The sequence below is a fragment of the Leucoraja erinacea genome, chromosome 21, assembly GCF_028641065.1.
Source record: "Leucoraja erinacea ecotype New England chromosome 21, Leri_hhj_1, whole genome shotgun sequence".
NCBI lineage: Eukaryota > Metazoa > Chordata > Chondrichthyes > Rajiformes > Rajidae > Leucoraja > Leucoraja erinaceus.
This window is the reverse complement of record NC_073397.1, coordinates 28,103,359-28,116,148: the sequence shown is the minus strand read 5'-3', so window position 1 is coordinate 28,116,148 and position 12,790 is coordinate 28,103,359. Positions and strand designations below refer to the sequence as shown.

The window sequence follows — 12,790 nt, the reverse complement described above, 5'->3', positions numbered from 1 at the left end:
ATGCCTTCTGAGGCAGAGAATTCCACAGATTCACAACTCTCTAGGTGCTAATGTTTTTCCCCCATCTCTGTTCTAAATGGCCTACCCCTTATTCTTAAACTGTGGCCCCTGGTTCTGGACTCCCCCAACATTGGGAACATGTTTCCTACCTCTAGCGTGTCCAATTCCTTAATAATGTTATATGTTTCAATAAGATCCCCTCTCCTCCTAAATTCCAGTGTATACAAGCCCAGTCGTTCCATTCTTTCAACATATGACAGTCCCGCCATCCTGAGAATTAACCTCGTGAATCTACGCTACACTCCCTCAATAGCAAGAATGTCCTTTCTTTAATTTGGAGACCAAAACTGCACACAATACTCCAGGTGTGGCCTCACTAGTGCCCTGTACAAATGCAGAAGGACCTCTTTGCTCCTATACGCAACTCCTCTTGTTATGAAGGCCAACATGCCATTAGCTTTCCTCACTGCCTGCTGTACTGCATGCTTACTTTCAGTGACAGTTGAACAATGACACCCAGATCTCGTTGTATTTACCCTTTACCTAACTTGACACCATTCAGATAATAATCTGCCTTCCTGTTCTAACCACCAAAGTGGATAACCTCACATTTATCCACTTTAAACTGCTTCTGCCATGCATTTGCCCACTCATCCAACCTGCAAGTCACCCTGCATCCTCAGAGCATCCTCCTCACAGTTCACACTGTCACCAGCTTTGTGTCATCTGCAAATTTGCTAATGTTACTTTTAATCCCTTCATCTAAATCATTAATGTATTTTGTAAATTGCTGCGGTCCCAGCACCGAGCCTTGCGGTACCCCACTAGTCACTGCCTGCCATTCTGAAAGGGATCCGTTATCCCCACACTTTGTTTCCTGTCTGCCAATCAATTTTCTATCATGTCAGTACCCAACCCCCAATAACATGTGCTCTAATTTTGCCCACTAATCTCTTATGTGGGACCTTATCAAAGGCTTTCTGAAAGTCCACGTACATCACATCCACTGGCTCTCCCTTGTCCATTTTCCTAGTTACATCCTCAAAAAATTCCAGAGGATTAGTCAAGCATGATTTCCCCTTCGTAAATCCATGCTGACTTGGACCGATCCTGTTATTGCTATGTGTGGTTGATGCAGCCTGAAACAATGCTGTAACAGTTCTGCTTCTGAATTTTGGGCAGGAGATACAAGCAGCTGTGCAGCACTGGGAGATTGCAACACTGAAAGCTTTGGATGGAAGATCTCTTGAGGAAATTAAATATGCAACCAGCTGGTAGACAATAGCCAGACCATTAGTAATAGGGTCATAGTGCAGAGGGAGGTGTGAGAAAGTAAGTTTTGGTGGGTTGACATTTGGTGTCTGCAACATAGGAGTCAGCTCACCACACAACAAGTGCTACCCTTCTCTATGAGTTTGATGATGATATTGATTTAGTTCTTCATAAATTGACTGTTGCGTTCAGAAGACAGAATGTTAGAGCAAGTAAAGGAAATAGAAAAAATAAGGATGGTCATTATTGCATCAGTGGTCTGCAATGACTGGAGCTAGAGAAGACAAGAGGCCGGAGGCAACGGAAATCCTGGCAAGGGAAGGATTTACAATTTGAAGTGAAGACTCCTGACCAAAAGGTGGGGACAGTGAAAGAAAAGTTAAATGTCGTGTCATATTCAGAATTCACTTACATGGGTGTGGATGAAGACAAACCAGAGGCCTCTTGCTGAGGAACTGTGTCTCGGGGTCAGGGAGGGGAAGATTTGTGAGGATAGTGAAAGCTGAACAAGGGGTTAGAACTGGCCAAAGAGATGGGGTCAGAGGAAAGTGTAAAAAAAAAGTTCAGATCTGCACTGAAATTCAAGAGCTGTTGGGAGTATACAATCCAAATCATAGTGGCTTATCATGTAAAAAGATTGGCTGAGAGAGTTGGGGATGGATTGGCAAAACATATTTAGTGTGAATGCTTCATAACAATGCTTAAAGTAGTTTCTAGAACATGTGAAGATCTGTTTAATGAATAACACATGGCTATTAAAGGGCACCAAGCTCCACGAGTGTTAAACCTAATGCCAAATCCATCCAGGCCAGTACCTCATGAATGAAAGCTGAGGGAAAAGAAAAGCCTTAGCAGTGAATCTTTTTTTGGGAGATTACAACATAAAACTTGCTTGCAGTGATTGCAGCTGTGTAGTTCAATCGACGGTACTCATGAGAAACCGATTGTTTACACATCACAATGCTGACCAAAAATGGAAAAATCTACACTCAAGAAAGATGGCGGTAATTATATTCTGAGTTACAAGACTGGAACATTTCTTATGAAGAGCATACATACAATGCCCTCCATAATGTCTGGTACAAAGAGCAATCATTTATTTATTTGCCTCTGAAGTCCACAATTTGTGATTTGCAATAGAAAAAAAAATCACATGTGGTTAAAGTGCACATTGTCAGATTTTATTAAAGGCCATTTTAATACATTTTGGTTTCATTATGTAGAAATTACATTGTGGAATAATGACTCATCACAGAATGAATGATAGAGGAGGTCAGAGCTATCTTTGTCAGAGCTTGCATCATATAACAGCAAGGATTAAAACATTGTTTCAATTCTTCTTACCATCCATGTTCAGTGAGGAAGCAAAATGGTCAGTTTACATGTTAAAAGGAGACATTGCAGAAACAGGTCATGGAAGGAATTTTTCTAAGCTAGAGATCAACAACACAATCCACAACAGCATACACTGCACTGGAAAAACTGATGCATGAACTCGGAGCCCAGTCAAATCTCATTCAGTCCAACTGGAATAAGAAAGTTAAAACAGAATAAGCATCAATGGATAACTGCAAGGAGTAACTGTTCAGTTTGCACAAAAGAGTTCTGGTGCCAATACTTTCCATTGGGTTAGACACGAGAAGATGGCTTATTGGGGAAATAGTGGAGGTAAATGGTTCTAAGAATAATCTCATAAAAATCAGAGAGATTCAGAACAGTTCATATGGACTCCTTGATTCTAAAGCACGATGCCCAGCAGAATAGCGAAGATGATATAATGTAAACTATGCATGAGATCAATGATGTTCCTAACTTGGATCTTATAATTGTTCAAGAAGAGCCAACATGTAAATTTCTAATAAATGTATAGATGCGCCAACTTTACTAAATCCACAACGGGTCACAGTCTAGCGATATTTGTCAAATCTATAAATTCAAAATAAATAGAATCGATACTGCTGTTCATATCACAGAAATATAAAAAAATCCAATTTGGTTAATTTTATGTTGGATCAGTTTATGCTTTTTAAAAAAAAACAGGTGACGTGTATTATAATATACCATTTGGTACATATATCATATTATTTGACAAATGTCACGTGTGCTGAGGTGTAATGGGCAGAAACTGAATTAACTAGAAGCTTTGACCTCCTTGTGTTTCACATTTAAGCATCTGTGCAGTCTGCAATAGACCTCATTTGGAGGTTCTCACTGGGTTCAAATACCTTACAGGAATAGGCAATAAACACCCCACTAGCAATGCTCACACCCTGAATGAGTTTTTAAAAAGTTGAATGGTCTCCTGAAGGTGTGAGATGATGTGGGAGTTTTGCTCTCTGTACAAGTTCTGTTCTATCAAAGGAGAGAACACTGGTTCCAGGTAATAGATGCCCATAAAGGAATATCATTCCATTATGCAGAACTTTAGATATTTTAACTATTTTTAGAAGCACTTACTTTTGTTTTAAAATTCAACTTCAAAGGATTATTAGATGTGATTTAAAAAAGTTTAATACATTTTATCCAGATTTGAATACAGTTCACAACCAAAGAGGGATTTTTTTTTTAAAGAAGAAAACTGAAACTTATATTTGATGAAATTGATTCATGGTTTTACCCTGTGTGTATGCCATTTGAGCTTTTTTTTGTTTAAACAGATTTATTTTATTCGGCTTTACCACATCTGGAGATGTGTATACTGTAAGTGGTTGCTATGTTGGGGCCATAGCAACACAACAACCAATGCCTGGCACTTTTATTATACAACAATGTATTATTGGCTGTTGTCCACCAGCATAATTGTGTTCCAACTATGCAGGAAATCCTTTGCCTTAGTTAAAGATAGCGAACCGATATGAAAATTGTCACAACGTTATTTTAGATTTCCCCTCATACCCCCAGCAAAATATGATAAATCAAAATCTTTTTGTCACCTTATCTATCTGCAACAATGTTCCCAGAGAAACATGATGTCTAACCTACTTCTTTGGCTACATTAGTCGAGGGCATTAATCAACCTAATTGCTAGGAAGTTGTCATCAAAACAAAGCCAGTTGTAGCTATGGAAAATTTTCCACCGTCCAAAAATGGAAAGTCAATGATTAAAATCCTATTTCAAATGCAGCACAAATTTTTAAATTGGTAAAAACGACACTATCAAAGATCTACTTCGATGGTAACTTTTTTTTTTATTCCCCCCCCTCCCCCCCCCACACCATTAATAAAACCCCATGCCAGCAACAAATGTCAACCATGTGTAATTTACATTCTCATTCATTCTGTTTTAAGAATGCCACATGTGGCTTTCAAAATAACTAATCTAATTTGTTTATCGGGTGTGCATTTCACTGATGTGATAGTGGTCAATAAGGCCAGGAAAGTAAAAGTCGGGCAGAACTGAGCAGAAAGTATATGTGCCGGAAAATTAAGAAACAAAAAAACAAAGTAGAAAATTGACTGGTTGACTTAAACTAGTTGGTGATAGACTGTACCAACTTCGATTTTAATGCAGATGCAGCCAAGTGTTTTTTTTCCCCCCAAGTAATCATGTTATTCTCCTCATATTCCCTAATAATCCTACAAGACTCTATTGCTCACGTACACACTCGGGACATAATGGCCAACTAACCAAGCAAACTTCGTTTTTTGGGAAATGGGAGGAAACCAGAGCATCCAGATGAAATCCACATGTTCACAGGGAGAACGTGCAAACTCCATGCAGACAGCACCGGTGGTCATGATTGAACTCAGCTCGGCGAAGCTATGGCAACAGTTCCACTAGCTTTGAGTAACACTTTGTTCTATTTTATATGCATAGTATCACAGTGTTTGCAGAAATCAAACTGTTCCATGCTTAAAACCTTTCTAGCAATCATTCTCACTACACAAGTTGTTTTAAACCAGATGAGGGGTTGTGGGCAACATACGAGGACAAAAGATGATTCAAAAGTAAGGATTTAATTAGGATGATGAAGGCAGCATATGACATGTTGCCTTCAGAGGTCGAGTCATAGAATGTAAAATTTGTGATGTTATATTGCAATGTTACTAAATCCTGGTTATGCTGCACTTGGACTATTGTGCGAAGTTCTGGTTACCACACTATGGGAAGGATGTGATTGTACTGCAGAGATAGCAGAGGAGATTTACCAGGATGTTGCCTTCATTACAAGACTTAGTTTTGAGGTGAGATGGATTAGATGGGGTTGATTTCCCAGAAGCAAAGTTAGTTGAGGGTTGACTTCATGGAGGTATACAAGATAATGACGACATTAATGGGGTAATAGTCATGGAATTGTATCAAAAAGAAGAGGACATGAGCCTAAGGATACGGATAGGAGTTTTAAAGGGGATGGCTTAAGGAGAGAGATGGGAGTTTTAAAGGGGATTTGAGAGATACATTTATTTTTATACAAAGAGGGGTTAATATCTGAAACAATCATAATGCAGGTGTGTGGGATTTATGTAAATTGGCAAGAGGTTTGGCATCAAGACTTTATATTGTACAACTCTGACTCTAATACTCAGTAACTCTACTGCTTTTCCACAGCACTAACACCTCCAAGCACATGATTTTCACAGTCCCTTTATTGTACAGAATAATGAAATTGTAATGTTATGATCTGCATCATCTGTTAATTTCATTACACATATCTGTGTGTGTTCCATAGCTGCAGTATTTAGCATAGCTATTGTTTTTTTGCAAGCTGTTGTTGCACAACAAAGTACTCTATCTTTGACTGGAGGAAGCAAAAGTAAATATGCCGGGATCACGTTTGCATAGTCATGGAAATTAATTTTGTATACTTTTTAAGTAATAGGTGCCAGGATTAATAAGTCAGCAGCATGGGTTTGTGTGCTGGGGATAGGATGAGGCGGCACAATGGCGCAGTGGCAGAGTTGCTGCCTTACAGCGCCAATGACCCAGATTCGATCGTGACAACGGGTGCTGTCCGTACAGAGTTTGCACGTTCTCCCTGTGACCGCATGGGTTTTCTCTGGCTGCACAGGGTTCCTCCCACATCCCTAAGACGTGCAGGTTGTAGGTTAATTGGCTTCTGTAAATTGTCCCTAGTGTGTTGGATAGTACGTACGGGGTAATAGTACAAATGTGTACGGAGTGATTGTTGGCCAGCAAGGACTCGGCATGGAAGGGCCTGTTGCCACGCTGTATCTCTAAACTAAGCTGTGGAAAAACATTGAATTAAGCAATGTAGTAATAAGAAATCAACTTATGATATTTAGAAACACACACATTGCAAGTTCCACTGAACCAAAAGCCAAACCAACAACAATTGGCTTGTAATTAATCTCAGATTGTGTCTATGTATTCCTGTTAGTTTATGTGGTTTTAAAGGGATTAGATCATTTCCACACAGTTACAATAAAACAAAACACATTATAAGTAGTGATGATGTAAAATAGTGTATTCTCCAATTTACGACAAATAATTCCATGGGAAACCAAACAGGACAAGTAAATATTTAATAACTTATCTCATAATTTTTTTTCATTATACATTCTAGGAAGAAGTGACTGATGGAACTACAGTGCAAATGCAATTTCAATCATAAAGATGAACCACTGGAATTTATAAAAAATAAAACTAAACCCAGTTGCATATCTGAAATGGGTTTTGCATGTTCACAACACATTATTGACATTCAACACTTGAGAAAGTGGCAATTTTTAATAAGGGGAGGCAGGGGGAAAATAAAATCCAGATGTAAGCAATCTCACTGTTAACATTTTTGGAAAAAAAATTGAATATCTTTAAAGAAGAAGTTTTACACGAGCACACAAAGTTACAGCGCCAATGCAGTGTCTACTGAATTTTTACCAATCCTTAAAAATAATTTAAAATACATTTTCCTTAATGATGCTTTTGATGGTAACAAATACATGATATATTGAATTCCTTTGAGAAATATGTTTATTAGTGTGGAGAAATATGGAAACTGGGATCTGGGAATCTTAAGTTATCTCCAAAATCATCTCATTTCTCTATCACAGAGACTGGGCAGTTCTTGAATTAGGCACATCTCATACTTGGTGCAGTAAAATGTCTTGTTTTTCTATATTCATAACTATGAGTTGTATTTTATGAACCAATCGTACTGAAATAATTATAATTGTCTTCCATGTTAATATCGTTCACACATTACAGCAAGGGTACCTCGAAATGTGTCAATAATTCCAGGAGGACATTTACATTCTGACTTATGGAACCACTGTTGTACATTAAAATCCCATAAATAGCAATAAGAAATTGAATCAGTTAATCTGTTCATGGTGATATTCAAGAGGGAAATGTATTGCTCAGGGCAATGAATGAATTCCGTGATGCTTTTGAAATAATGCCAACAGATCTTTAACATTCCTCATGAACCAATAGAATAAGTAGATAAGTAGTAGTCTGAAGAAGGATGTCGACCCTTACGTCACCTATCCACATTCTCCAGAGATGCTGCCTGACCTGCTGCATTACTCCAGCACTTTGTATTCTTTTGTATATCACCTGAATCAGCCGTTCTTTGTTTCTACATCAGTGGATTAAGCCTCGATTTAATATTTCATTTAGGAAGCTTCTCTTAAACAATGTATGCCTTCATCAATACCATACCGTCGACATGAAATGCTCAACTCATAAACTAGGACCCATAACTTTCTATTTCAGAGGCAAGGTTATAATTAACTAATTAAAACGGAATCCTTGGAATATTTCTAATACTGAAGATAATTTCCCTATGCTCTGTTGCTACAAATTTATGGGGATAAGAAAAATATTTTATTCTCAGCTTAAAATACTGCATTTAGTCAAAACATATTTGGAAAAACCATAATATAAAGATATGAAGAAAAAAGGAAGACACAAGGAACATGGACACACGGAATCTTGAACAAAACATAAATTGGTGGAGTAACTCAGCATCAGCAGCATCTATGGAGGGAATGCATGGGTGACATTTCGGTTCTGCAAACTGATTAAAATAGAGAGAGGAAACCTGGAAAAGGGGGGGGGGAAGAAAGAGAAAGATAAAGCCAAGGAAAAAGAGAAGAAAGAGAGAGAGAAAGAGAGAGAGAGAAAGAGAGAGAGAGAAAGAGAAATAGAATACATGAACATAGTGCACTGGGAATTATGCAGCTCAGAGGGAGGGGGAGAGAGAAAATGAGAATTGAGAGATAATGAGAGAGGGAAGGAGAAAGAGGGAGAAAGAGGGAGAAAGAGAGGGAGAAAGAGGGAGAGGAGGAGAGAAAGAGAGATAGAGATGATCAGAAGATAGGTGGACAATAGCTAGAAATAAAAATAAGACAAAAGGATGTCAGTTAAGGAGAGAAGAGAAGTGAAATGTAAAGCCAGACAGAGGGATAGAGGTGGGCGGGATGGGACATGGGTGGGAGGAAGAGGGGCAAGCTAGTGGGAGAAATGGGTGTGCACTGGGGGTGGGGACGGGGGGTACATAGGAAAGAGAGAGTAGAAGAGTGCATTTAGATATAATTGGAGAATGCAATACAATCTGGTTGTAAATCGCCCAAGCGGAATATGAAGGGCTGTTTCTTCAATTTGCGTGTGCTGTCATTCTGACAATGGAGGAGGCCCAGAACAAGAAGGTCGGCATGGGAAGGGGAGGTGGAGTTAAAATGGTTAGCAACTGGCCTTTGTAGACCGAGCACGAGGCGAAACGGGCGCCTAGTCTACACTTCATCTCACCGATTGAAGAAGGTCACATCAGCGGGACAAAGGTGACAGGTGTTACATCGATTGCAGTTGCATGGGAATGTACCTGAGGAGGAGAGAGACAGTTTGGGTGGAAAGGGATGAATAGAGCAGGGAGTTGCAGTGGGGGTGGTCTATGTGGAAATCAGAAAGGGGTGGAGATGGGAAGCTGTGACATGGTTGGATCACGTTGAAGATGGCAGAAACGTCAAAGAATGATGGGTGTGATTCAGAGGCTGGAGGGGTGAAAGGCAAGGATCAAAGAACAGGGAGAATATATTTTTGAAGAAAATCACAATACATGCGGTGCTGGCTCGAAGGGCCAAATGGCCACATCCTGCACCTATTTTCTATGTTTCTATGTCATGTGCACATATAGTTTCAATGATGTTTAAAATTCTCAAATTTTCATTAACATTCCTGTTAAATAAAATGGGGGATCTATCTAAAAAACTGATACAACAGAAGCTGGAAAATACAATATACTACGTTGTGCAGACTCCCAAAATAGACCCAGGTTATTCCCAACTCTGTCATACTAGATTACTCATGGACAAAGAGAAATATTTGTGGATGTGCATCAAGCGTCCTTGAGGAAGTTCACCATTCCCACGGACTCCTTGTAACCCCAAGTCCATGATCACTCAAAATAAAAAAGAAGCATTCGGGGTGGTATTGAGAATGTTGAGACCATGCATTCGGAACACAAAGTTTTATATAAAATTTGATAAAAAACACACTACCTCATAGTTAAAGGATTACCCACCTGCCCTACCCTACTCATTATCCATCTCTTGCCCTATCCTTGAAAATATCTGTAGTTAGCACATTGGTCCCATTTACCATCTCATAACCCCAAAAACTAGAGTAGCAAGACATCGTCGATGCCTAGGACACTAATGGAAAAATCAAATACTAGAGGACATAGTTTAAGGTGAAACGGGCAAAGGTTAAAGGAGATGTGCGGAGATAATGTTTTTTTTTTAAACAGAGGGTGATGAGTGCCTGGAACATACTGTCACAGCTGATGGTTGAGGCAGATATGATATTGGCATTTAAAAGGCTTTTGGAAAGATACAATATATGGATTTACAGGAAATGGACGGATATAGATAATATGCAGGAAGACATGAGATAGTCCTGGCATCATGTTCGGCACATACATTGTAGGACAAAGGGCCTGCTCTTGTGCTGTACTGTTCTATGTTCTGTGTTCTTTGAGTTACTCCAGCACTTAGTGTTTTTTTGCTCAAGGTTCCAGCATTTGTGGTCTGGGAGTGACATAAGGGCCTTTCCCACTTGGCCGTCATTTACGCGACAGGCCGGTAGTGACTGACGCACGACGGTCGCGCGCGTCATCATGCGTCCGCACAGCTGTCTGGAGCGTGTGACGTCATTTGAAGATAGACACAAAATACTGGAGTAACTCAGCGGGACCGGCAGCATCTCTGGAGAGAAGGAATGGGTGATGTTTCGGGTCGAGACCCTTCTTCAGACTGACATCTACCTATCCCATGATAATATTACACAGGTTGTTAAGGTATGGAGTGGAATAGAAAGTTGATTAGCAACAACTTTTATGCACCTTTAACAGGAAGATCATTAAAGCTGAATGTAGATTTTAAGATTTGCGCACAAAATCGTGGTTAAAGTGACTGGTTTTAAGGAATGTCCTTAAAGGAAGAAAGAGCTCTGTTCCAATTAAATTACAATTGCAGGAGAAAGTAAATTGTTTGATCCAGATTGGAAAGTTTGGACTGATATTTGGAACATGTTTTTTTCAGATCCATCAACATGCAACTTCAGACTATTCAACATGGTTGACTCTTAATTGCCTCCTGAAACATCCTATTTGGCATTGACAATAAATGTTCGCTGTCTACATAAAGTAGACATTTATCCTGTAAGATTCTAAAAATCAAACTGTTCGAGTCATTACTAAAAATCAGTGATACTGTCATTGATTATCCCTGCAGCAATATTTCCATCCTTGGCTATATACAATGTTTGGCTATATAGGGGAAATTATTCATTTGTTTTGGGTGGGACCTGCTGGGAAAGATCTTGATCAATGGATTGTAACTGTCTCCTCTCCTGCCCATTTTTGGCTCAGTTGTTGTGGTGTTTGAAGGGTAGCAGGGTGGCAGTTTTTTTGAGTGAGCAAAAAAACACAACGTGCTGGTAACTACCGGTCAGACAGCATCCCTGGAGAATATGGATAGAGGGCGTCTCGTGTCGGGACTCTTCTTGAGACTTAGATACTGGCCCGCTGAGTTTCTCCAGCACTTTGTGCTTTATGCTCAAGATTTCAGGGTCTCCGCTATAGGATCCGCTACAGGATCTTTGGTGTGCAGTTTCTTGTGACTAGTCAGCGAGGGAGCAGTGATGTGTAGGAAGGAACTGCAGATGCTGGTTTACACCGAAGATACACAAAATGCTGGAATAACTCAGCGGGACAGGCAGCATCTCTGGAGTAAAATGAATGGGTGAAGGTTCGGGTCGAGACCCTTCTTCAGAGGGAGCAGTGATGGTCTCCTCCCTCTGCCAGCAGAAGTTGTGAGGCTACATTTGTCTCCGGTATCCTCGGCCCTCCAGCCCAAGGCCCATCCCCAGGCCCCATCCACCCCCAGGCCCAACCCCCAGGCCCCCACCCCCCCCCAGGCCCCAACCCCAGGGCCCCCAACCCCAGGCCGCAGACGGGCTCCCCGCAGCCCCGGCCTATTCCCCCTCCCCCCGGCGCCCGCTGCTCACGGCTCAGCCCCGGTACCTTTCATCGAAGTATCGGATCAGCAGCCAGACAATGAGGGGCAGGTTGTCCCTCTCGTTGTAGGTGGGCAGCAGCACCGAGTACTTGTCGCCCGCTCCCTTCACGGCGCCCTCTCCACTTGCCATGTTGGACGATCCGACAGGAAGCTGGTGCTTCACTCAAAACAAACCCTCCAGCTGCTGCTGCTCCAGTGAAGTATTCCGTCCGCCTGGCTGCTAATGTCTGAGTTTCTACAAACCCAACCATGTCAACTCAAGAAGGCTCCCAACACACAATGTCACCAACCTGTCAGAGTGAGGCCAAACGCATATTAGAGGTACAGGACCTCAAATTTCGCCTGGGCAGCTTACAACCCAGTAGTATGAATATTGATTTATCTAACTTCAAGCAACCCTTGCTTTGCTTTGCTTTCCTTCCTCTCTCTCTCTCTCCCTCTCTCCCTCTCTCCCTCTCTCCCTCTCTCTCTCCCTCCCCCACCCTAGTTCTCTGACTAGTTTCACTGTCCTCCTGATTAATTTTACTGATTGTACGCCTCGTTGTCACCTTCCCCTCAGCCAACAACGAACCATTCTACATTTCCTTGAGCAGCGTCTGCTGTGATCTGTCGTTTTCACACCTTACCTTCCAAATCTCTAGACTCCCTCTCCCCTGACTGAGTCTGAAAAAGGGCCTCACCCAGTCCTTCTTTCCTGACCCACTGAGTTACTCCAGCATTTTGTGGGGGGTTTTTTAAATGTAAACCAGCATTTGCGGTTCCTTGCTTCTACTATTGTAAACTCAGGCCTGCCTTAAGGCAGTCTCAACAGTTTCCAGCAGGAAAGTCAGCGTATATACAGTACCAGCCTTGAATTGACAATAAAACACACTTATGATCAAGATCCCAGCACGTGCAGTTCCTTGTGGGGTTTTCTTTGAGATTCCTGCACCATGACAATGGTATTCTATGGTGAGAGACGCTTAAAGGACCAAGAGTTCCTGTCAACAGTATGTGGTAACCAGATATCCACTGTCAATAATGTTTAAGAAAGAACTGC

At 40.9% G+C, this 12,790-nt stretch overlaps 1 protein-coding gene across 1 annotated transcript in view; it reads right to left on the bottom strand.

Moving 5' to 3' along the window:
• The window catches only part of dpm1 (dolichyl-phosphate mannosyltransferase subunit 1, catalytic), a 47,565-nt gene extending 35,626 nt beyond the window's left edge, over positions 1 to 11,939 (bottom strand). The window contains exon 1 of the mRNA XM_055652470.1: positions 11,757 to 11,939. Coding sequence (XP_055508445.1) covers positions 11,757 to 11,881 — 125 coding nt within the window. The 5' untranslated portion in view covers positions 11,882 to 11,939. The remainder of the gene's footprint in view (positions 1 to 11,756) is intronic.
• Positions 11,940 to 12,790: the final 851 nt, after the last annotated feature.